The following is a 26,792-nucleotide window of genomic DNA, read 5'->3' as shown; positions in this document are numbered from 1 at the left end:
GAGGAGAATCTGCTCGGCGCCTCTGTGGTTCTTCAGCGTGACCTTTCCTTTATGGGTCTGGCTTTTTTGGCAGATACATGTAGTGTGAGGGAAGGAAGAGAAGATAAATAACTTCCTGTCCTGCGGTTCCCATCAAGGGTAGTAGCTGAGGAGAGTTCAAGAAACAGGAAATGTGTATTTAGGACTAAGATCTCTCTAGTTTTATGTTTGGTCCTGTTCTCCGATGTCTCCCCAAAAGTCCTTGCTGTTGCTACCAAGATGTCCGCCTACACTACTGACTTGTGCAAAACTGAATGAGCTGATCGACATGAATGATCCACGCTTGGATGTTTGACGCTGATTGTTTATTTTGTTCTCAGTTGCAGGGAAAAATGTTAAAGATTCATTGATCCGTCAGTTCTGATCATGTGTTGATCACGTGTGTGTACATGAGGTACGATATGTGTAGGTATAGAAAAGTGTACATTTATAGCCCAAGTTGCATCGAGCTACTAACTCCAACTGACCACTGACTGAGGGAAATCCACTGTAGTTGAGAATTTGTTTGGTCCCTGTGACGTTTTGGGCTTTTCATTGATCTTCAACAATTTCCAAGACTGAAAACATGGAGATTATCTGCTGTCAAGATAAACCAACATCGAGCCAGAAGTCAGGAAAGCTTTTAAGGGTAGAAATATAGAGGAAGGACAGTGGAGCACTATGAAGCAAGAGTTCAGACAGAATGCAATGTAGCCAGCTCCCAATCTGCAGCCATATTCAAAAGCCTATCTGGAAAGAAAACACATCAAGTGCTGTACCCCTCAGAGTTTTCTGCATGTCTGCACAAAAATGATTTAAAACATCTGCAAGATCTGAGACTACGTTTACACGTGGCCGGTTATTTTCATAAACGGACATTTCACCCTCTCCGTTTTCAAAAATAACATCGTGCACACCTATCAGTTTTCAGAAAAGTTTTCGTTTACACGAACCCGTGTATATATGCCGTCAAGAGCATGCCAACCCTGTAGGTGGCAGTGTAACGAGAAGCTCAAGCCCATGTTGGCCAATCAGAATCCTGAAAATAGAAAGCAAGCGACGAATAAACATAAACATAGGTCGCACTTTTGGAGCATGCAGGTGCACATTCTGTGACGTCGGCTGCCTAAACCTTTTTGTTTTTGTCAGTTTACACGCAAACGTGCAACCGAAGTTTTCCAAAATATCCACTCTGGCCGGAGTTTTTGGAAAGCATCGTTTTCAGAGGCGAATTCTCCGTTCAAACGAAGGTAAATGTCTCCGTTTTTCAAAATAACCATGTACGTGTAAACGGGGCCTCAAAGTAGATAAAGAGAACACAGTGAGTTGCAAAAGTATGTGAAACATTCATTTTGGTGGACCACTTCTCCATTTGTTCTCAATCTGTCTGACTGTGGATTATTTGTGGGTTCCAAACTCTTTAGAGATGGTTCTGGAACCTTTTCCAGTCTGATGAGCAACAACAACTCTTTTTCGGAGCTCCTCAGAAAGCTCCTTTGTCCATTGCTATCATACACTTCCACAAACATGTGTTGTGAAGATCAGACTGAGACAAATCCCTGATTTAACTAAACCAGGAACTGAGCGACACCTGAGTCTCATTACACTGATGGAAACACTTCTGAACACATGGACTCCTAGAAGTGCACATACTTTTGCAACCCACACATATAATATTGGCTTATTTGTGAGAAAATGTGCTGATGTTTGCTGAGGCATTTTTATGCAGAAATGTAGACAATTCGGAAGGATGCAAATACTTTTAAGCAGCACTGTTTGTGATATAAATTATTTGATTACCTTACACCCAGAATCCCTTGCTGTCTGAGCTGAGCATCTTGATGTGAACAGCCAAGCTACTGTTTGTGCAAATTGAACATATTATGCCTGAACCTGATAAAAGCTTCCTTGAACCACAGACACTTCCCAAACCCACCCGGCTCTTTAGGCTCAGTTGCACTTGTCAAAACACAAACTTTACTGCTGGTTTACTGGTGTTTCTGTTAATCGCGGGTAGACAGTGTAGGGATTGAGGCAGATTTTAGCCCTGAACTTTTCACCTGTGGCATATTTAAATTTTCTGCAAGATCAACTGTTGTTTGATCTTTAGTCTGGGAGGTCACAACTCCTGACTTTGTGGGTGAGATGTGCAATACGATCCGAGAAATCAGATTCAATCAATATGTCCACGACTTTGTAGGTCATGCCACCAAAAAGCAAAATTATTGCGACAATCGTGATGTATGCAACTAAATAACACAGCTTTTTCTCACAGCTGCATGGCGGAAACAAAAGGGTCTGGGGTCTGACTGGCTTATCCCTCAACTATCTGCATGCTGGATCGTCGCGTATGTTTCGCGTAGCAGTCTTGCAGTTTGAGCAATCCCATGCAATGACCTCATATGAAGACGTAGTTTCACTTCTCTTTGGTCTGCGCACAAACAAAAATGTCAAAAAAAAGTTGCAGGTTTATGGAAAGATGCATATTGGAACTATTTACTAGTTATATTAAAGTTTTAAGCGGATTTATTCAAATTCAAATGCATTTCCAGAAACTAATCCTCTCATATGTGTTCATCAGGGCCTTTATTCTTGGGTGCCAGGCCACCGGGGAGAGTAAATACAAATTTCTCTATTTTCTATACTCTTGTCCTCGTGTCCTAAAGCTCGCACTTGAAGCAAACTCACCTGAACTCACTCGATATCTGAAGATAACTGAGCTCAGTTTGGATTACTTCCTTTTCACACGAAACGCACGGAGACAATATCACGATAGGACTCGTGTCGCATTCAGATTCTATGTAGATACTCACTGGCTCGGTTTGACGCTCGATGTAGATCTGAATGAAGTGAGTCGTGCTCAGTCTGTGATCTGTGCTGTATATTTCCGCTGAACCTAATGCTCTTTTTGGTGTAGTTTTAAACCGTCACTCTGGTCGTGTGTGTATCAAGTCCATCGTACGAGAGTTAATCAGTCACTGCAGATAGGGTCAGGTCAGTTCTACTTGTTGAATTCAACTTGAAGATCTTGTGCAGACATTAGAGTGTATGTAGCCTGGAAACTTCCATGTCTACAATTTTTTTTTGTGGTGGAAAGTTGGTCTGGAGTCTTGAGAGGCGTGGAGTTGAGTTTGTTAACAACATGGCTCTGAGTCTGGCTACACCAAGCTGGGACAACTTAGCAAATCATGGAAGGATTATTGAACCAACTGACCGGGTATGGGACCATAAAGCTTTGTGCAGGGTGTTTGTTACCATTGAAAAGTCAGTCACATGGAAAAAAAAAACTACAACAAAGAGATGGAGAAAGAAATGCAGTGGCCCAAAACATGAAATTAATGATGCAAAAAGACACTGTGCAACCGCAGAGCAACACAAAGATCTAAAACAGAGCGATACAAAACGATGATGACTTCAAAAAGATGGAAGAACGTAAAGAGCAACTGCTAAGAGATGCAAAACGACTGCAAACGACTTTATGAAGACACAAAGCAACTACACAAAAGAATTGTTCAAAGAGATGTGAAAGGGCTTCAGACACACAAACCCACTGCACAAAGAGAAGCAAACCGTCAACGAAAAGATGTAAAAGTGACGTCAAAGCGACTGCGAAGACACAAAGCAATTGTAAAAGATGTAAAAACCAGGGACGGGGCACCAAAAAGAAACCAAACTACTGTCCAGACACAAAGCAATGGTGAACGCCAGCTGCTATCAGTTTGTATTTTAAGAACGGGGTGGGTGGACTTTTACACCTGTGTGCCCCATCCCCCGCAGTCTCATAATCCTTCCATGATAAAAAAACTAAATGTCTGTCAAGAGACCTGAGTCTTGCAAACATTCGGCCGACGTATTTTTGCACTAATGTTCACTTTAGCAGTCACTTGAAGATTGTATGTGTGTCCTATATGATTGTTCTGTTGCTCTGGGGCGTTAGTTAAGTTTAATTTAGTGCTTACAATTTTTGTTTTATGTCATATGCATAATGTACAAGTACAGCAGCAGTTAAATGTGATTGCAGCAACTCCGACTGTGCAAATTAGCAACTTAAAATAAGACAAAGGGATAAAATAAATAACATAAAACATATCTGTAAAAAACTGTGAATAGTATAAATGAATGCAGCAGCTGTAATGAAGGGCTGGATGAGAAAAACCTCTAGATGTCATGAAGTATTTACAGGAAACAAGGAAATCTAAATATGTCCCCGTTCAGATTTCGAATTAACACCCGTCCTGGGCTACCTGTGTTCACACCTGGTATGAAAATGAGTCTCCACATTCACCCCCAGACAGCACTTGAGATCTGATCTCAGGTTCACACTCTGTATGCAAATAAACACAGACATGACCTGGAGCGCAGTGCAATATTTTAACATAGTCAGTCCCAAATTGATCTCTACTGCTGTTTCAGAACCAAGAACACTCTGGGGACGCATTTGATCTGATCTCAGTCCACATGGTGGTATAGGTGGTAGTATGGACGCTTACAGGGTTATAATTAACGTTCATGCCAGAGTGTCCTGGAAGTGTGTTCGTACCTGGAGTTTTAAGCTTGTGATCAGATCGCCCGGGACAGATGTTGGTGCGAGGTCTGAACGGAGCCCATGAGCTGCAATGCTATTCACAGTGAAGGTGGAGACGGGAAGGGTCAGGAGCCTGAATCGGTCTGTTGGGTAGCGGTGAGGCGAAAGGGAAGCAGGTGCAATTAAGCGTCTGCAGACGTTTCAGGTAGACGTGCACTAGCACTGGAATTCATGGCATTATTTCTGTGAATACTGTAAAGCAGCTTTATGTTGTTTCATCCTTGATAAAGAGCCGTAACCTCCATATATATCTGCAGAGAACGAAAAGTTTATGCTCTGCGGTCAAACCATAGACTGTAAAATAAAATGGACGATGCATCTCCACTTCCTCTCACTGGTCAAACTGAAGCTAGGATTCCTGGGATGTGGGCGGTGCCGTCTTGTTTGAGTCATCGACGACCCCCCCATACTTCCTCTAGAAGGTTAACACTGCGCTCTGCTCTACCTCCACCAGTTATAAGGATTCAGACTTAAATGTAAATGCTAACTCGCAGATTTCTTTCCCCACGGAGCTAACGTTGAAAGCGTTGTTTTAGCTAGCTAGTTAATTACATTAATTCACTTACAATCTAACAGATTGACAGCTTAACTCAAAAAACTGCAAAGATCCTTCAGATCCTTGAGGTTGTCGTCAGTTTATTAGTTTGTCCGTACTTCCTGCTTTTACAGCATCAGATTAGCAACTAAAACTTCTCAGAAAATGACTCTTGAACAAACATCAGCATTATATTAACTACCTAAAATGACAGAAACTGTCTTTGCGCTTTAGTTTGGCCCAAGCCCCACCCACTAACATTAGGAGGGGGTGGAGCTTATGACCTATACTGCAGCCAGCCACCAGGGGGAGCTCTACATGCTTCACTTTTAAAGAGCTTATATGGAGTCCACTTTTTTTTTTCTACAGTCTATGGGTCAAGCCGTGTTATTTTCAGACTTAAGTGACAATCATGACCGTCCATAATTTTTCCTCGGCACCGTCGTCCTCGTTATCAGGAGTCGTGCACCAGCTGTGTTCCCGTCTCCTCACTTGCGAGAGCTAGAGTGGATTAGGAGGCTAAAAACTGAAGCCATATAATGTAATCCTGTGAGGGAGCAGGCGTGAGAATGTGGGAGGCAGCCTCCTCCTCTCAATGTTAATGTGTTGCGTGATAATAATGTCTAATAGTGAAAGTCAGCGAGCAACAAACACAGGGCGAAGGAGGAAAGGAAAGGTGAGGCATGTTGTGGGTAGCAGCAGCCATCTTGACCCCGTTGATTTACAGTCTCGATGTGCAGGATTATGTTTTCAAAGTCCTGAAAAACAAATTCCATCTTGTGCACCTGGAAAATTCCATAACTCGGGTGCACAAGACACTGAAGATATAGAAAATACATGAAATGGTCTTGTTCACGTAAATTACGTATAATCATTGTCCAAAAGTCAAAGCTGAAACAAGGGCAACTGGACTTGTAGAGTTTCTTGAAGATGTTTCATCCAAGTCTTCAGTTTTAAAGGACTGGTGAGGGTGATTGGAGTTTAAAAAGGAACATATGCTGGTGTTACCGGTCAGAAACCCAGAAGACTGGTGTCTGTTAATGACCAGATACTCACCTGTAGCTGGAGGAAACAGTTTAATCTCGTCTTCTTTCTCTGATGATTCCAGTCGGAGAAAGATTCCAGTCCCAAGATTGTCTTTTAAATTGATGGCAGATTATATCTCATTGACAAACGTCTTCAAGAAACTCTACAAGGCCTCTTTCTCTTGTTTCAGCAATTTTTGGGGGGATATACTGTGACCTGGATGACCGAGAACCTTCACATTCATCCTGTATTCTAATTTTTACGTCACCAATGATTTATTTGACGTAGCTAAGAACTTGAGGAAGCTGCTTGGATAAATGTCTTCAAGGAACTCAACAAGTCCAGTTGCCCCCCTTTCAGTTTTTGGGATGTATGCCCTGACCTGGATGATGAACGTCACGTTGTTCGCTCACGTATTTAGCCATTGTGGACATAAGTTATAGGTTAGAGCCAGAAGAGACGTCCTGGGTGCAAAGACTGGTTGAGTTGTAGCATTTTGAAATGAAATGACATCTGATTTATATTTTAAGAGCGAGGATATGATCGGATAACGAAGACCGTGAACAGTTAAACCTGTTGTCTCAGTGGAAACAGGTGTTTATTCTGCACGTTTTACACGTTATTGTCCCGAAAACACAATTTCAAAAACGATGTTTGACGTATGCTGGCGTGTCTTCACTTTCTAGTCCCTGTAGGGATGGTTGATCATTAATTCCCTTTAATTTGGCTAATTAATTAATGGATATAAACTCCTTAACTTGGATTCTAACAGTCGAGAAAGCTTCCGACTCCTGATTAAGTCTGATCGTCCAGCTTAAACTTTACCACAGCCTGTTTTAGAGATTATCCGCTACGCCAAGAAGAGTGTCCCACAATATGTCGTTATCGTACCTCAATGTTTTTCTATTTCTGTCCCATGATGCACCTGAACTTCCCGCTGTAGTGTGAGGTTGTCAGTGTACAGTACGTGGCGGTGACTAACTGATTATATACTAAGTATATCCTTAAACACATATATTTCTTGTGGAAAGAAGGTGGAGGGCTTTCTTCTTTTTCTTTTACTTTTTGTTGGAACAATATTTGAATGTGCATTGTCATCTTGAGCTTTATTCCTTGTCTGACTCTGTGTGTGTGTTCACGAGCCTGTGTAATAATAATAATAATAATAATAAATGTATACAGAAGTCCTTTTAACATCCTAACACTGAGGACGTTCGATGCCTTGTTTAGGAATTAAGCCGCCATCATTCATAGCTACTGATAACGTCATGTAAATGAACTATTTTAATGGCAATAGTAGTGTGTACAGTTATAAACAACACTTAGAGAACATGTCCCACCGCACTGTGTAAAGGAAGACCAGATGCCCCTATATTAAACAGCATGGAGGAACCTGTCGTCTTCGTCTCTGTGTGTGTTTGTGCTTCATTTCAGGTTCGGAAAAAGAGGTTGAAGACAAAAAACGCTTAGTTATGTGCACAGAAAAGACCTTTTATTTGTTTTACAATATTATCTTGGTTACATTCGTATATAAACCTTTAGCTTTTCCTAGCATTTTATTCTGAATTTTGTTTTTATTTTTTTTACAGAATGACAGCGACTTTTATCAGATTGCATACCTAGAAAATTAAAGGAATACATGCATCCGAACATGAACAGCATTGAAAGGAGAATTCTTTTTTCTTTTTCTTTTTTTATATATTTATATATATATATAACAAGTAGAAATTCACAAACCAGTGAGCGGTTTACTCACTGCGCTCATCGCAGGTGAAAGGAAGGATTATAACAGAGCGCGTGGCGTGGGGCGGGGTGGGGATGGGGTCGGGATGGGGTAGGGGGGGGCTCTAAGAGGACGGCACCTAAAACCATGACGTGGGAATCTGTGCCGCTGATTTTCTGAGTTTGTTTTCTGTGTGTGAGGCACCACAAACACAACAACTAGAAGAAGAAAAAAAACTTAATTTCTGAAATGGATACAGGAAAGACGACCTCTTTTATAAAGATAATGGAAAGTGCACTTAGTGGGTCCGCCCAGAACAGACCCCTCCAGACAAACACCAGCTATACCCTTCGACCGTGACGGCCGGACCGGACATACCCCGCGCTAGGATCTCGTTAGCCTCATCGGCTCTTCTCGCGTCCCTGGACAGTCTCCGGCTGCATAGGGAAACAAAAACATCTACCGCTTCCACTCCCCCCCCCTGGAATGTGTACACAGTATCCCCAGTACCTGCACTGAACTCCACACATCACAGGTTGGAGACGTGTTGCAATGATACGGCGCCCTCTCCTGGAGAATGTGGAAACCGCAAGAAAATAAACGGGAGGGGGGAAATAAAACTAATACTGTGAGCATAATGCCAAAACAAACACCTTGATTTAAAACAATAGCTAAAACCGATTATTTCTACTGGCCGAGTAAAAACTACTACTACTACTCAGATTACACGCTGAGAGGAGGGAGGGGGGGTCGGAGGGGGAGCGCAGCCACAGTTCTGCATGGTAGGACTTTTACAGCATTTTGAAAAGTTGAACTGTCATTGACTCGTCTCCACGCTGAGGAGGAAGCTCTGGACTCATGATAGTATGCATGGCTTCTTTTTCTTTTTCTTTTTTTAATAAAAACAACGACAAGCTGTTTGTACTGCCCATGATCTCAAATACAAAAAAAACTAAAAGTAAACATGTAAAGTCAGACTACGTGGTTAACATACGTACTAAGTACTAATGTCAATAGACGCCAGGAAATGTAGAAAAGGTAAAGAATATAATGGAGAATAGAAAATAAAGGCATCGCATGTTAAAAGGTAATGATTGTGACGTAGGAGGCGGTTTGGTATGAAGACGGAGAGATAGAGAGAGAGAGAGAGAGAGATGCATGGAGATATGAGTAAGAGAGAGAGAGAGAGAGAGAGAGAGAGATTCTGTATTGTAGACATCCTGACAGGTTGAAGTCGTCCTCGTCCTCACACCTCTGGGACAGAGTGATCCATGGCTGACCGCAGCAGACCGGACGACATCCTGGACAAAACAGGACGAGAAACGGGATCATTCTGTGTTGCTCGGTTTAGATGTGGTTAGTTCAAAAAAAAATTTTTTAAAGTCCTACCTCTTAATCATGTGTTCGTAGATGACCTTGGGCATGATGGTGATGGTCATGGCGGTTGGAGAGGTGCTCAGAATGTCCTTGACCTGGGAATCCTGGAATATTCACACAGGAACAGTGGAAATACTTGTTAGTTCATATATATATATATATATACATACATATAGTATAACCTGTAGAAACACATTCACCTTCACAGTTTACAGTTTTTCTCCATCACTAGTGCACTGATTGATGCTTAAGGCTGTTACATACTCCCTCGTTGGGGAGTTCTCACAGCTCGTTCTCAACACATCAAGCAGACAGAACTTTGTTCTTGTGTGGTGTCCGACACTCTTTCCACGATTGGTCAGAAATTTGGAAGTGGGCGTGGATAAGTGGAGATGCTAGCAGCCATTCTGTGAGCTCGCAGTGTGTCTGAGATCATCATACTGTCTGTGGTTGCATGAGGAATGAACCGTAGACATATATACATAATACATAGACGCCTCATTGAGCGGGTTGGCCCGTTGTTGCGATACGTCAACGTCGCCGCCACATTGGAGGAGGCAGCTCTGTCCCGCGAACCAATACGAGTGAATGGAGAGAAGTTTATTAAGTGTCTTCTACAAAGTGCTGTAAGTTAATGCTTCTCATTTACATATTCACACACGAACGTATATATTCAGGAAACCGATAGGAAGCAAAAACAACGTCTGTAATATTCTGAGTAGTTAATGTTACAGACGTTGTTTTTGCTTCCTATCGGTTTCCTGAATATATACGTTTGTGTGTGAATGTGTAAATGTTTATAGTACTTCATAGAAGACGCTTAATAAAGTTCATTCCATTGACTTGTATTGGTTCACGGGACAGAGCTGCCTCCTCCAATATGGCGGCGACGTTGACGTATCGCAACAAGAGGCCAACCCGCTCAATGAGGCTTCTATATATATATGTCTACGGAATGAACGGCATGATCTCCCATAATGCTTAGCGTGTATGACGTATGCTGCAGTGGGCGGGGCCTATGAGGACTTTCCCGGAGTTTAGCAGTTGAGTTTCTCGTTTAGTTTAAACTACCTGGTCAGAACAAACTTTTTTTTTTTTCTTGTTCTTGCAGCCCTAGGAGCAAGAACAAATTTCTCTCTTCTCACGGCGTATGTAACAAACAGACTTTAAAGGTGCAGCAAACGATTATTTTCTTCAGTTGGTTAACTTGTCAATCATTTTTAGCGATTATTTTCTGAGGAGTCAATTAATCCTTTGATTAACCAACACATAATAAACGTTAATTCCTCTAATAAACTTGTATTCAAACATAACTGTGGCACAAAGAACCCATTTCAAACGTTTTACCTAATGATACTATTCATTCAGGCGTTCAGATGTTGTTGAGAATGGTTTTACTTAAATGACCTGTACAGGGTCACCATTCACACAATGTAGGTTGAGTCACGTCTATGTGAGACCAAACACAGCAGACAGACATAATAGAGGACACAGAGAAACCTGTTTCTGGTTTTAAAAGCAAACTAGTTATACCAAATTTAGTAACGTGAAGAACCTGCAGTGACTTCCTATTTATTACAGAGGTCTTGATATATTCTCACACAGAAAATAAAACCCGACATGTTCTGTCTGATGCATTTGAAGTTATGAGCACTGAGTTTTGCAGCGGTGCATTATTTGGATGGAGAAAAAGTGTCAGAGCTAAAAAAAACAACACGTGCTGGACTCAAAGCAAACTACTCAACTATCTGGTTGCTGATTAACACGTCACAGACTTGGAGCTGGACTTACTTAAAACTGCTGCACGTCCCCAAGATACACTACTTTCTTTTTACTGTAGCAGCCGTCGCAACGCAAACATTAAATCAACCATCAAACATCTTATGAGATGATTGTTACTTCTTCTCTGCACTGACACAGTCATGATCAGTCTTTAATGGTATGTAGAGGAACGAGTGCCCCACCTTGAGTCCGATGACGTTCTGTCCGTTGATTTCACAGATGTAATGGTCGGTCAAGAGGCCGTTGCGGGCAGCAGAGCCGTCCTTGACCAGGGAGGTGATTTTACCAGACTTGTAGATGAAGCCCACGTGGCCTGAGCTGTCTTTGTGCATGGTGACGGTGCGCTGAAAAGGTCTGGAGACACGTACAGAGACACAGGAATCCAAGGTTAGGAAGTGTAAAACCTAACAGCAGCTTAAAATAACTACATCTACACCTACAGACCAGAGAAACTAAAAAACAAACAAAACTAACTGAGAGAGCCAAGCTGGAAAACGTTGTGTCTGCAGAGGGAGTCAAACGATTCAGCAATTTATTTATTTGTACTTTTTCCTTTGTAAAGAAAACTATTTGCAATCAAGACAAGTGGATGCAGAGTAATTTAATCAGACTTAGACACACTGTTAATCATAAATGTGTTTCCCTGTAATTTAATGTAGGTCATATTTTAATTTGGAGCGATATCGGTGATGCTTTTAAGGATACCAAAACTAAATCTAAAACAAAGAAAATAAGAAAAAGTATGACGTCAGTAAATTAAAATATAAGATTCAGGTGGACCTGCAGATAAACTAGTTTCACTCTTTTAATGCCAGATTCATTACAACTATTTAAAGCAGTCATTTCAAAGGCTGCCCTTAAAATCCAGCAGCCACCCTCCTGCACTGCAAAGCTGTACAGATTTTCTACTATAGCTGCCTGACCTGCACCTAAAAGGAAAAAGGATGCAGCTTCCTTTGAACAGCATTATAAATAACTGTCAATTGATGTGTAGACTATTTTGTCAATGAATCTTAACTACTAAATAGGAGCAGTTTAAAATTTAGTAAGTGTGCATCTACTTCAACGTCTCCTTTAGAGGTTTTGGCAGTGTTGAGTCACTGGTCGTATCGCTGCCCTCTGCAGGACAAAAGCATTAACAGTCACAAGCTGCCTCTCAAGCATCTTGGGTAAGGGATTTTTGAGTAAACAGTGGAATGCATCTACATGCAATATGCAAATTGACGTATTTACAAAGTTGTTACAAGTCGTAGCAGTGCTAAAAATAAATAAATATATAAAAATATGGCTATTCTTTGGCGTTTTTAATCCATTGTTAGGCTGTCAGCTACATCAGTTAACCAGTCCTCACCTGTCCCTGACCACCAGCTCAATGCGGGTCTCGGCGGCGACCTTCAGAGCCTTGTGGGCCTTGTCTACGCTCCATCCGGCGCAGTTCTGCCCGTTGATCTGCAGGACCTGGTCCCCGAAGCGCAGCCCGGCCAGGGCGGCGGGGGAGTTGGCCTGCACCAGCTGGATAAACACTCCCTGAGAGGGTGGACAGAGGAAACGGAGATAAAACAGTCACAACGAGAGCAAAGAATGGAAACACGCGGACGAGCAAAAAGATAGGGGAGCATGAATGAAGGGTCACAGAGAGGTGATAAAAAGAACTTTTTATGGTGTGTTGTGTGTGTTTTAATTCAGCAGCACATTGATTACCAATACACTCCGTCTTCTGTCTGCCTGCTTATCTCAGTCATCTCAAAGGCTTCCTGCTGTATTAGCAGACTCAGTACAAACTGAATTATTAACTACTTTCAGGAACCTATTACCACCATCAAGCTGGTCAAGCTACGACACGCCAGTCACTCTGTGTTCTGTTAGCATTATTCTTTAACCACTGCACTGGAAACACCCTAAAAAGGGACAGGATAAGTTATTACGGCGTAATAAATCTTTATAAGTTGACTTTTTAAAAAAAAAAAGTCCTTATCATTTAAATCAAATATTTATCTCTCCTAAAACGGTGACGTAAAGGACACGCGTTTACCGTTTTTATCTTTGTGCTACCAGCTACAGGAAATATGGGACACAAAGCGTTCTGACGTCATTGTTTACATTCTTGTTTGTGGAAGCTGGTCCCTGGTGACGTGTCCCCGATCACATCACATAGACGTGAACTGATTGGTCAGTTCTCAACAAGAATTTAAGGCACTTCTGTGTAATCACTCAATCACATCAGCACCATAGACTGTAGGACAGTGGACGCTGGGACAGACAGCTTCTTTAAAAGTGAAGCCAAAGCATGTGGAGCTCCCCCTGGTGGCTGGCTGTCGTATAGGTCATAAGCTCCGCCCCCTGAATTGTTAGCTGAATTGATGGGGCTTGGGTCAAACTAAACACAGTTGTGGTAAAACTAGGAATCAACGTTTAGGATGACAGCGATTAACCCAGATCCTGTGTTCAAGGGGCGGGTGTTGATTTCCTCGGTTACTATTACAGTGTCAAATGGTGTGAGCTGAATAATTAAGTGTCTATCAAAGAGTTTTGCGACGCAGACTCACGTTGTCGATGGCCCTGAGCCGAAGCCCAACCTTCTTGTCCTGGTCCTTGCAGAGGATGATCTCCCTCAGGCCCGGGCGGATCTCTGCCCTCCTGATGCCGACGTCCGACCCCGTCACGGGCCGCACCATGCCCCCGACACCTGAGCTCGCGGGCAATGCCACTTGCTGGAGGGGGCGGCGGCGAGGAAAGTGGGGGCGAGAGCGAGGCAGAAAAGGATTAAAGAGAAAGAACGCTGCATTAAAATTCAGCTCGAGATAAAAAAGAAAAAAAAAACAAAAAAGGAACACGGCATCAAATGAGAGCTACTGTATGTGGGAGGATTCAGTTTCATCTCCTCCACAAGTGAATGGGATCAGGGATGATTCAGGCACTTCTATAACAACCTTATCCTTAATCTCATTTGCATTCAACAGTAAATTAGTTAATAACAGTAGAGGGGAGAGGGGACGGTATCAGTAAATGGCAGCGATACACAGATGCTTAAATGCCAGCCGACTAGCTTGGGTGCTGCAGGATCCATAAAAACACGCCGTTGGAGGGGAGTGAAGAGCTCACACCCTCCCACACACACTGCTCCAGGCCTGTGGTGACTCACTCGCCAATGTGGATCTCCAGGAACACTGGCTCCGTGCCTCTACTGAAAACTGGTTTTTAATCTTTGGTGGTTTCTATGTATTTTAATTGAATATGAGCATCATCTACCCCCAGGGTAAATCTACACATCAGGATGATATTAAATAATGCAGCTTACGTTATCGCCCACGGGCACCAGGGCCAGGTTCCTCTGGACTTCATCGCTGTTGAGGGCCAGCCCCATGTAATCGCCCAGCTCCTCCAGATTCGGGTACAAGCCTGAGAGAGAGCGAGAGAGAGAGAGAGAGGAGGGGGCAGACAGGTAGAAAAGGTAAGAATTGAGGTAAGAGGAGCAGATGGAGGAAGGCCGAGCAGGTGGGTGAGGATTGAAAGTGAAAGCAGGTGGTTGGTAGGAGAGAGAACACGGAGGAGAGGTGAAAAGCATGAGGTTACATAATGAATCAATACGGCAACACATAATATAAACGTCCTTGTCAGACCCTGACATCTACTTGATAAGTCCACTCAGAGTTAGATTAGACTCTTCCCTTAAAATGCGACACTAAACACCATTTAGTCTCCTTCCGTTGTCATCCTCCTCCTCCTCCTCCTCCTCCTCCTCCTCCTCCTCCTCCTCCTCCTCCTCCTCTCACAGGTGTACAAACATTGCTGTGCGAGCCGCGCCTCTTAAGTCTATTTATTTCATCTCTCTCCTTCCTAAATGTTATATTTTATTCATGTCATCCATAACAACAGGGACCTACTTGAGCTGCATTAAGCCCGCTGTTGGAAGAGTTTGCGCTGCAGTGCTGTAAAACCTTCCTTGTTATGACAGCAAGGCCATTATCATCATCAACTATAAAGTGTTTGTTAGATTGTGTGTGTGCTCTTTGCTCTTCCTATTTTGCCTATTTAAATGTGAAAATATACTGGATATAAATACACACAAATTTACGATGCAAATCGTTGACACTGGCCATTCTTGTTTGACCGTATCACTGTTAACTTGCATAGGCAAAGAACACAGATATGTTAACCAGCCAGTTACGTGGAAAAGTAAGTGCATCTTTAGGATTACAAGTTTGCAGACTAGACTCAGACTCGTCTAGTTTTAAAATTTGTCTCAGTCTGATCTTCACAACACACGTTTGTGGACAAAGGAGCTTTCTGAGGAGCTCAGAGGAAGAGTTGTTGTTGCTCATCTGGCTGGAAAAGGTTCCAGAACCATCTCTAAAGAGTTTGGAACCCACAAATAATCCACAGTCAGACAGATTGAAGACGACTGTTCCCCTCCACAGGAGTGGTCCACCAACAAAGATCACTCCATAATAGTCTGAGAGGTCCCAAAGGAACCCAGGGGAACTTCTAAGCAGCTAAAGGCCTCTCTCACATTGGCTAACGTTAATGTTGATGAATCTGCTGAACAACCATGGTGTGAAGGACAAAGACACTGCTCTCCAAAAAGAAAACAAAACACACTCTGCATTCCAGCATCAGAGCCTCATCCCGTCCTTGAAACGTGGGGGTGGTAATGTCCTTGTTTTGCTGCATCTGAGCCGACGAGTGAATCCAACAGAAATGTTGTGGAAGGACCTGAAGCAAGCAGTTGATGTGAGGAAACCCACCAACATCTCAGAACTGAAGTGGTTCTGTTCTGAGGAATGGGCTAAAATTCCTCCAAGCTGCTGTAGACCACTGATCAGCAGGTACCGGAAATGTTTGATTAACGTTATTGCTGCACAAGGAGGTCACAGACAGCAGACACATTTTCTTAAATTAGATTACATTTAACTTTACTGTCACGGCATATAGAACAGGGACAACTAAATGCAGTTTGGCAACTAACCAGAAATGCAAATAGCAAAAATCTCAAAAATAAATAAAAGAATAATGATAATATTTCTGTTTCATTGGTTTCTTTGTTTAGTTTCGAGACTAACATACTTGGGACGACCTGAACTGACTCAAATGAGACTGAATTATTGACTGGATCAGCATGAAGTTACAGTAATGCAGTAAAACGTTGGTAGTTTAACTGACATGGAGCTGAAACGGTTTTGATAATCAGCTAATTAGGTTCAGCACAGGAACCATCAGGAGTTTGAATTTGCCCTTTAACGGCAAAACTTTAGAGCTAATTAGGGAATGATTAACAAGATGGTGATAGTTAAGCATGCAAGAATCTGACAGATAACACTGTAGGTTGCTTTGATCCAGGTCACCTTTTTAATTTCCAACATGTGTGGTCAAGTGTGAATCCTTATCACCTCCTCGTTAACACAGACTGTGTTCCCAGCTCTTGTTTACTACAGTCAGCAACCAGAAGTTAAAGAGGATTTTCGCAGCTAGAAGGTGCAATTATTTTTTAAATTGGGCGTCTGTGACAAAGGGGACTGTGTTGGTGTTTGTTCTGGTTTTGAAGGAGGGGGATATCCGTCAACAACAACAACAACAGCAGCAACAACAACGCTTTACCATCCTTCTTTTTAAAAGCTGCTCTCCAAGCTGTCGCCGTGGGATTTTGTGGAGGCGGGCCTACAAGTGCATGGAAGTGATATCTGCGTGTTTGAAGCACTCAGCGTCATCTAGAAGAATCCTGGAGTATGATATAAGAGATATACTGCCAGTTTAATCATGATAGAAACTTTGATGAGAATTGGTGAATTCACTGGCCCTTTACGGGACAAATCTGAGACAAACAGACGTCAACACAGTTTAAATCAGTCTGATTATCAGCTCTGATGCCACCCACTCCAATAAATAATCTCTGATTTGGAGATCAGCACCCAACCACACAATGACGTTATTTCTCAGTGATTCTGTGCGGCGGCGTCAGCAGTACAGAGAAGTGGGTCGGTTTTAAATAAACAAACATTTATTTAGAGCTTGTCTTTGGTGAAATGGCAACAGGTATTACATATTCTAGAGAATTTATTAGCTTTTATTTTCCTCGTTATTAGTGGTGATGGTTAACTGTGGTGCTTGTGGAAATAACTGTGGTCTATAATCATACTATTAGGCCTTTCTTGACTTTTTTCCCCCATCTTAAGTTTCTCTTTCGTTCCCCTCTCTCTCTCTCACACACACACATGTCTGTTCCACATCTACCCACACAGCGGAAAATAAAAATATATATATAGTGGATTGGGAATGTTCTCTGCCCAGTTATTTTAGTGAGCTCAACAGTGTTCCACTGTTCTTTGCGTCTTAACCGGTGCCTTAAACAAGTCTAGGTGGAGCTACCCTGGAACATAAACCCATATTTCCATGTTAGTCAGTAAAGGAGGAGCTGAAGTGATGTCCCCAGGGGGAATAAAAATCCACTGGTGCAGTTTGAGTCTTAATTTATCAAGTCTCGAAACTGAAACTGTAAAATGAGGAAGAGTCGGACCGTGATTTAAACAGTTTTGCAACCCTACTTAATCCTAATTCACAGCTATAGCTCCAGCTAGACTGAGGTCCTGTGCCGATGTCAATCAGACTGACCCCTTTCACCTCCCTCTCCCTTTTTTTTTTCCCTACAACCCTGGGTTTCTCCTTCCTCCCCCCTCTTTTTCAAATCCTCCTCCTCTCGTTTCCTCCCCCTCATCGAGCCCTGTCCCGGCACAACTGCCAGAGCCAGTCTCCATGGTGACTCATGGTCGGTGAGAACAAAGGACCCCCAAAGCCCACAGGACTTGTGCATCCAAAGACAGGGGGAGGAGGAGGAGAAGCGAGCGTCAATAAGCAGAAACTGTGTGCTCTCTGATAATTTCTTCACTTTTATTATTTTGAGGAACCCTTGTTTTCTGCACCTTTGTTTTTGTTTTTTGTTTTTCTATCAGGTTTACTTTTGCACAAACAGAGAAAAACACAAAAATAGAGAAGGAGAAACAAACACGGATGGAAAGAGAGGAATCACAGTAGGTGTGAAGGGGGCACACTGACTCCTGTTATTTTCAAAAATACTCTGTAACTCCTCCTCAAATCCTCTGGATCAACAAGTCTTTTATGTGCCCCCATACAGCAGCAGCACTGCTCTTTTCTAACCGGCTCAGAGCTGCAGAAACGCCAGCAGCATGAGAAACAAGAAAGACAACCAGAGGACGAAGGAATATAGAAAGCAGGTGGAGTTTTTCTTGTTTTTGCTGTGAAAAGTTAGCGGTGTGAGACTCACTCGCTTGTGGCATCCCAGCGGTGGCAAACTGAGGCTGGTAGGTTCCCTCAGTGATGGCTGGCATAGGGGTGGTAGTCTGGGCGAACTGGGCCTGAGCCTGGAAAGTAATCAGACACACCAGTCAACAAGTGGAAGCGCACTTGAAAGAGGAATTTGCAAACACCTATATAGGAAGCAATACAGAACAACTTCCAGCGTCTGAAATCAACAGCTTTCAGACGCTGTGACGGGAAACCTGAACTTATACGGAAGTTAACGATTGAGTAAACGGTACATTTTGAGTTTCCCTGAAATTTCACAATATTTGCGTCATTTCTCAGTTTCAAAAGCTGGACTCCTGTTTGCTTCTCAAGAAGCATGAGCTGTTTTTGTAATGACCTCCCTATAAACGATCAAACTAGAGTCACGTAAAGACCAATGTTTCTTACCTTGATGACCTTGTCGACCTTGAGGTCCTCGAGGGATGGATACAGGGACATGCTGAGGAAAAAGAAAAAAAAAACATAACCAGCTGTGAGTGGAGGGCCTTGAAAATTTAAGGACGGCATATTTGTATGAGACAAAATGGCCGATAATGGCGTTTACTACCCGCTAGGTAGCAAAAGAGTCGTGTGACAAAATATCATCGGCATAATATGCAGCAAAAATATACAAGGGGAAGTTCATAATGATAAAACTAATTTTATTAACTTTAACAACTTGACTGGTTTCCATGAGCTCATCCTTTATATTGCTCACCCATGTTGCTCAACCACAATCAGCGTTATCTTCTATAAATAGCGCTCGGATGAGTGGAAACTCTAGATGAGGTGACCTATTGTCCAGACTGTGTCAGTAGGGTAGGGTGTGGGTTTCCATAGAAATTGAAAAAAGTTTAGCTCCAGTAATAGAACAGCGGCACAAAAAGCCACAGGTCAGCAAAGTGAACGTCGTCAATATGACGCTGTGTAGAGCACAACGAGAACAACAGGAGCATGTACACAGGACTGGATTATGAATAATCACGTTGCCCCCTAGCACCACACATCAAGGTTTATGTGTCTTGTCTTAGAACATTACTGAAAATAACTCATAACAGGTAGTCCAAAGTACAAAAGACAGTATCAAGAAGAAGGACAAGAAGTAGAAATGAAAAAGAAATGTCCAGATTGGTATTTAGTTATCGTTTAGGTCTGCCATAAGCCACAGCTACGTTAGCCTGGCTCCGCCTGCCTACGTACTTCCGCTCATTTGCATTCCCTACAGTACTCCGTCTGGAATAGCTTGATCCGCTAACGTTTACTCCGGCCAACTGGTTGGCGAACCAATCAGCGAACAGAGGGCGGGTCTGAGAGCGATTACGTTTCAGTTGCGCGCCGAGTTTGAAATGTTTACACGAACGGAGACGGATATACTCGAAGCCATTCGCTCCGTTGTGGATATGCTTCCTGGCATTACAGCACTTTTATTCCAATTTCGCGTCCTTAATTGCAATGGGGGATGGTAGAGTAGCGATTTGTTTACTTGTTGCGTTCTTGAAAGCGGAAGTACGAGGCAGCAGAGCCTGAAGGCTCCGGCGCATAACATACGTCATTACCAAACGTTAGTGATTGGTTAAAGGAACTCCGATGATTTTAAACCTCAAACTGTGCCCTCCCACCAGGAAATAAATGTTTGCCAATGGAGCTAGGCCAGACTCTCTGCGAAGTCAGAGAGTCTGGTATCCAGGCTACACCTACGTACCCTGTAGCATCAAAACTTCTTCTTCTGGTTTAATTGCAGCTGACTAGTGTCAAAGCTGCCAAAAAATTGAAGAAGAAGAAGAAGAAGAAGAAGAAGAAGAAGAAGAAGAAGAAGAAGAAACAAAATCATGCGCTTCAAAATGTGCACCCAAACAACAACCAACACTGAACGTTTAAAAGAAGAGAAAAGTTTCCTGGAGACAGCATCAAGGAGAAACATCTTCCAGAGAGGGTTAGGGAGTTTATGGCAGCGTTGGATGACCAGGACATTTCTGCAGTGTCTGCATCTGTGGCATCAAAACGTCTTAATCTTCTGCTTTAACGCCGTCTGGCTAGCATCAAACTGCCAAAAAACGAAGAAGACGACGACGAAGTCTACTACTGCGCCATATGGCAGAGTTGGATGACCAGAACATTTCTGGAGTAGAGAGCACAAGGTACCAGCTACCCTCTCTACACTGAAAGATTCATTGGACTGAATCCAGTCGACTCTAGAAGATAAGGAAGACAAGGAAGCTACAGCGGAGGACATCTGAGGTCAGATCAGGACATCTCTAACAAGAAGGAGGTATCATTTTAAATTCATCAACTCTGGAGTTTTGTCAAAATAAAGCTTGAAGGTCAAACACCGACACTTGTGTCTGTAAATATATGAAACTTGACAAAGAAGCCAAACACAGAACATAAGTAAACATGGGTGGAGGGAAGCGTATGCGATGCACGATGGCTTATAACCGCTTCATGACAATGCAAGCAAAAAATCGTTCTGGTCCGTTCCACACAAAACAAAAAAAAACCTGAGTCACGTCAGTCCGGCGAACAAAACCAAACAGGAGGCTGCAGTGGGAAAAGGAAGTGAGAGATAACGGTCAGCTGACAGACTTATGCAAACAGAGCAGAGGGACAAGCTGAGACAAGCGTCGCATGATTACAGATAAAACACAGGTATGTCTGCGTCTGACAGCTGTTTCTCTGCGTTCGCTTCATTCGCGCTTTGATCGTTCTTCTCCCCGTGTTGCCGAGGTTGTGGCATCATCTCCGTCGCCCCGTATCAGTGGGATACACAGGAAGCCTCTGACTGTCAGCTATAAAATAAACAGCGCTGAGGCTTTAAGGAATGTTTTTAAGATCTTAAATGCACGCCAGTTCCTGTCTCCTCTCGTTAGAAAGCTCAGGAGACTGCGCAACAAGATCGGTCGACCTACGAGGGAGACACTGTACCAACCACGACTGAAGCTACAACCCTGAGAAAGCTGATCTGTTGCAGCCTTTTGAAAGTATGAAGCGTGACGACAGAAGAGCTGCACAAAAGAAAAGCCACGGGCAAGATGGAAAACACTGTGGAAACATCACTAATCTCTAGAGTCAATGTTAGTTTTGTGAAACTCTCTTTCAAACTACGTTAAAATCGTTTCAAAACTGAAATGTCTCAAATTAAATCGAGATTTAATCAAATCAGTAGAGGTGTTCAGTCCTGAAAATAGAAGAATGGATGTGCTGATCCTGTTTTCTCTCTCTCTCTCTCTCTCTCTCAGTTTAGGCTGATGCTGGTTTCATGATCAGTTACTTTCTCTGAATAGTGTGGTCCACAGTTGCATCTGCAAAAGTCATAGTTTGTCTAAATTCCCCAAATATTCAGGTTCACCAGAAACAAAAAAAAGCATCAGATAATATTTGGTTTTCAGAAGTTTGTTGGTTAGTTTCTGAATCGTCTAAACCTCAACAATGACAAGAGAAACTGAATTCAGACTCTAGTGGTCGCTGAAGTTGGATTCACATTTTAGAACATTCCTCAATTATTAACAGCAGTTCTAGTTATAGTTCAGTTATTAAAACAGTCTTAGGAAGGGCAGGAGCATATTTCAGTAGATATCAACATAATATCTAAACACACAGATACATTAAAAAAAAAGAGAGATATCAAGTTCCTAGAATTCCCCTGACGGTGTGCGGACCAATGAGGAGCCAGAATGTTTACACATGAACAGAATTAGCCACGTGGATGCAAGACTCGAAGTTAATAACAGATGTAGATGACAGTTTTTTGGATGTGGACCCAAAAGAGAAAAAGACAGAGAAGGCGTGAATGTGGTTTTTAAAGAAATCAGAAAATTCCTTCCACTGTAAAATTATTAACTTTGAGGCAAAGACAAATCTGCTTCAAGAACGGTAAGAAACTAAATTCTCTGCATTGAAATCACACGTGTGTTTCTGAAGGCGTCTCACTTGGTTATTTCCTCTGTGCTACTGGAGCAGCCGACACGGACGTCACCCCTACTACTCCACGACAAGCCACTTCCAGCTACAGCGTATTCCTGGAGTCCAGCTAGACGCCTGCTGGAAACTAAACACTGACTTTTTGAATCACCCTGCAAACATCACGCACCAACACCTACCGACCTGCAGCAAAACAACCGGGCGGGAGAAGGGATTACAAGCGGATTCAGGTTGCAGTGCTTGAACTCGAAGGCCTCGTCAGGGAAAGAGTGAACTCATACAGACTGAGCAGAGCAATAAACGCCGCAATACAAAAGACAAACACACACAATAAAAAGCTAAATGATTGCGCTTTGGTTTTTATAGACTTCCCAAACATATGGTGGGCAGGAGCGGTAGGACGTTGCAGTGTCAGACACTCATTCTGACACCAGTGAGTAAAAATCCGAACCGAGTCGCTATAATAAGAAAATCACTCGACCACAATGACATCAGTGCGAGATCTCACTCTCCCAGCTACTCCAGCCGCCACTCTATTCTATTCTTCTCAGTCCTCCCGAGACAAGCGCATCATTGTGTCGGGAGGACACAGAGGACACAGAGGGGCATTTAATACCTTCTGCTGTTTACTTTTCTTGCTGGTCTTGTTTGCTCGCTTTATATTCCTGCCTCGTGCGCACTTAGCCGGCTGAAGCTGCAAGTGAACGCGCCCGGGAAAGATTATGACGTGACCTGATCCCTGAGACACTTCTTCAGAAATGATACTAAAAGTAAAATAGAAAGCAAGGTAATAAATGTGTTGCTTTACGCAGATAAAGTTAATATTGGTGCATTAATGAATAGGCAGCAATTTAACTACATGTTAGTTCAGAGAGTTTACCTCCGTGTAGATAGAAGCCAATGTTCTGAGTTCAGCGATCCCCTCCAACACAGACTTTTCTTTTAATCTCTCTAAGCTATTTTTTCTGGTTACATAAACCCTATTTGCACACGAAGGCTACTTTGGGACCTCTAGTAATTTGTAATAATTGCGGAGGTCATCTGTGATCTTAATCTCGTGCAAATCGGCCATGTCCGTAATTTGTAAAAAAGTAAAACTTACACCGCAAATTACCTGCCATATTCATCCTAACACAGGGGTCCTAATCCAGTGTGAATCGGGCGTCTGTATAATATTTTTGTGTGTGTGTATGTGTGTGTGTTTCTTTTCATTAAAAACTATGAAGGCTGTGTTATGCATCAGAGTTTGGGGCAGCTCCACTGGGATCAATACAGTCTCACTTATCTGCAAATTAACTTACGGCCTCAAAACGTGCAGTAAAGAGGTAAAAAGTGTATAACATTAATCTGACATGTTGCGGTGGATTGGAAGCGGAAAGTAGCAGAGTCGCCTTCGGTGTCGGTGAATTTGATTAAAACACAGAGTCTACTCTCCCATGCAAATGGCCCGAATGAAACGCATATTTCACTACCCTGAAAGTGGGACAAACTTCATGGACAACAAAATGGCTGATAATCCTCGTGACTGGCTAGTTTGCTTTTATAACGACACAGTAAATACGTAAAGAGTGTCTCCGGCCTGGAGCTGTGTGCATTACTACACACTCGTGGTCCTGGTCTTCGTGGCCTGCAGGTGTCCATTCCTACCTGAACGCATAATTCTCCAACTTGCCTATGACGCCTCTTATATGCAACGGTTATATCAGCTAACTCACCTGTAATAGAACTGCTATTGTCAGTTTTATGCTCCTATGTTCTTCTAAATCTCGTGTAATATCATTACCTCGTTCCTCCTCTCCTCTCTCTTTTTCTGTCTGTACCCGGCCGGCCTCAAGCAGATATGAGCTTAAGGTTCTGCTCAAGGTTCTTCCTTGCCACCGTTGCCTTAGCGCTCGCTCTGGAGGCCTCGGGCCAGTGCTCTGTAAAGTGCCTTGAGTCAATTTGTATTGTTATTGCCCGTTGCCGGACTCACATTGTGAAAAGAATTAAGTCTAGTTACGTCAGGCTAACGTTTAACCTCTCTGGGGGCCTCAGACGGCTCAACACGAAACCAATAAAGAGGAAAAAGGTCTCTTCAAAAGGCGGTGAAACGTGACACCTCCATCGTATGGTTTTTGTAAAGTCACATAGCAGACGAGGAAGTCGAATGGAAGTGTACACTCTTAAAGACAGACATCACCTGAATAAATGCACTTAGTTATTCGTCCACCACTCAGCCTGAAAGCAAGAGGCTAGCTAAGCAGCAGCATCAGCAGCTTTGTGGGGAAAGTGGAAAAGTGGAAAAGGGGAAGGAGAGAGGCTAACTTCTGTGAGCCTGAACGAATCGGTTTGATTCAAGAATGTGGTCCTCTTGGCAGCTTGTTCCGGCCTACTGACAGCGATGGGAAAGAGAAAGAGGGAGGGAGGAAGGGAAGGAAGAAGGAAGGACTGACTAGTTATAAGACCTAATAAATGCCGTTATTATAAATATAAACAGGCGCCATGTCCTGCTGTATTAAAACTATAACAACACATGGGCTACACTTGTCTCAGAGCTCATATGCTTTTCTCTTAATTATAATAGATTATCATTATTAAAAACACAAAAACAAGCGTTTACGTGTTGTTTTATTGAAGTTTCGACGGTTAACGGCGGTTATAAGCCGTTAGCCAGCGTTACTGCGCGTGCGGTTAAAGAAAAATAACAAACACGAAGCAGCTGCTAGCTTGAAGAACAAAGACGTGGAGGGTCGTGTACGGACATAAACCCGGCGGATAAATAGCTGGTTTTAAATTAAAACACATTATGCGTTGAAGAAAAAGAAAAAGTAACCGAGTGGCCAAGCAGAAACAGTCTTTGTTCCGACATAAACAGCGGGGGGACGCGGAGAGCTAGCCGTCCAGGACGTTAGCATAAACCAGGATGTAAGTAAGAAAGAGTTAGCGTCGCCGCTGTCTGTCTGCTGCCGTTAACGGCTCAGTTCAACGGTTTCAGTAAACGACAGTCTCACCTTTCGATGTGTTTAGATGTGATATCAGCTCAGATGTCTCGGTAATCGCAGAGTAAGGCGCACTCCTCTACGTTTCTGGCTCCTCTTCGCTGTGGATGAACCGTCGCTGAGATCTGAAGAACACGAAGAAGGGGACTTCTGGAAAGTGATGTCACCGCTGGCTTCCTGGTTGCGCGAACCACGTCAATCAATGTTGACGCCGCAGGCCACGCCCCCCCCCCATCCGCCAAGTCGTTTCGGTCACATGAGCTTTGACTCACCGTGACCTGTTTTACGGCAAACAGACCTCATGACAGTCACGATATGTTGTACTTGCCTTTATTCTGGCTCAGGGGTCAGATTAAAGTCCTTTACCCAATAAATAACATTCTAGGCCTCATCCAGAGTCTCTTATGAGTCACTATTGCTGTATCAGAACCATGAACAACTGTGTGCTGTGTGTGTGTGCCATGACTTGGGTTGATGATGCCTATTTTGGAACCTTATGACAGACACAATATATTTTGTTTCTAATTGCTGAGCAGTCAGGAGTCAGATTAAAGTTCCTTCCCCAATAAACACCTATTTAAGCCTCATCCAGATGAGTCTCTTAAGAATCCCCATTGTTGTATCAGAACCATGAACAGCAAGTTTGTAGTGTGTACGCCATGACATGGCTTGATGATGCTTATTTTGGAACTTTATGACAATTACTATATGTTTTGTTCTCTTATCCTGCAAAGTCAGGAGTCAGATTAAAGTATTTTTTCCAATAAACAATATCTAAGCCTCATTCATAGTTTCTAATGAATCCCCTTTGTTGTATCAGAACCATGAACAGCTGTTTGTTGTCATGTTTTGCTTCCTTATCCTGTGTGGTCAGGGGTAAGATTACTTTTTTTTTTCTTCCAATAAACAGATATTTATGCCTCATTCAGAGTCTCTTATGAGTCGCCATTGCTGTATCAGAACCATGAACGACTGTTTGTTGTGTGTTCGACAGGACTTGGGTTGATGTTGCTTATTTTGGAACCTAATGACAGTCACAATATGTTTTATTTTCTTATGTTGCGTGGTCAGGGGTCAGATTAAAGGCATTTTCCAAATAAACACCTTTTAGGCCTCATTTAGAGTCTTTAATGAATCCACATTGTTGTATCAGAACCATGAACAGATGCTGGCTTGATGACACTTATTTTGGAACCATATGACGGTCACAATATGTTTTGATTTCTTATCCTGTGAAGTCCGTGGTTCAGATTAAAGTCATTTTCCCAAAAAACAAATATTTAGGCCTTGTTCAGAGTCTCCAATGAATGCCCATCGTTGTATCAGAACCATGAACAGCTGTCTGCTGTTGATATGCTTTGTTTTCTTATTCTGTGCAGTCAGGGGTTCAGGTTAAAGTATTTCATTCAAAGTTTCTAATGAGTTGCTATTGCTGTATCAGAACCATGAACAGCTGTTTGTTGTGTGCGCACCAAGATTTGGATTGATGATGCTTATTTTTTGACAGTCACAATGTGTTTTGTTGTCTTATGCTGAGCAGTCAGGGGTCAGATT

At 42.8% G+C, this 26,792-nt stretch overlaps 1 protein-coding gene across 1 annotated transcript; it reads right to left on the bottom strand.

Moving 5' to 3' along the window:
- Positions 1-7,512: 7,512 nt before the first annotated feature.
- On the bottom strand, positions 7,513-25,446 carry sdcbp2 (syndecan binding protein (syntenin) 2). The gene is made up of 9 exons (XM_084553696.1): positions 25,251-25,446; positions 18,751-18,802; positions 18,323-18,419; positions 14,345-14,445; positions 13,593-13,757; positions 12,398-12,573; positions 11,229-11,400; positions 9,277-9,368; positions 7,513-9,188 (listed from the first exon to the last, which is right to left on the bottom strand). Exons 2-9 carry the CDS (start codon positions 18,799-18,801, stop codon positions 9,134-9,136), a joined length of 909 nt encoding a protein of 302 aa, XP_084409822.1. The 5' UTR covers position 18,802; positions 25,251-25,446; the 3' UTR covers positions 7,513-9,133.
- Positions 25,447-26,792: the final 1,346 nt, after the last annotated feature.

This window comes from Chelon labrosus (genome assembly GCF_963514085.1).
Source record: "Chelon labrosus genome assembly, chromosome: 10".
In the NCBI taxonomy this organism is placed as follows: domain Eukaryota; kingdom Metazoa; phylum Chordata; class Actinopteri; order Mugiliformes; family Mugilidae; genus Chelon; species Chelon labrosus.
Note: the sequence above shows the minus strand (reverse complement) of the source record. Positions and strands in the feature narration are given on the sequence as shown.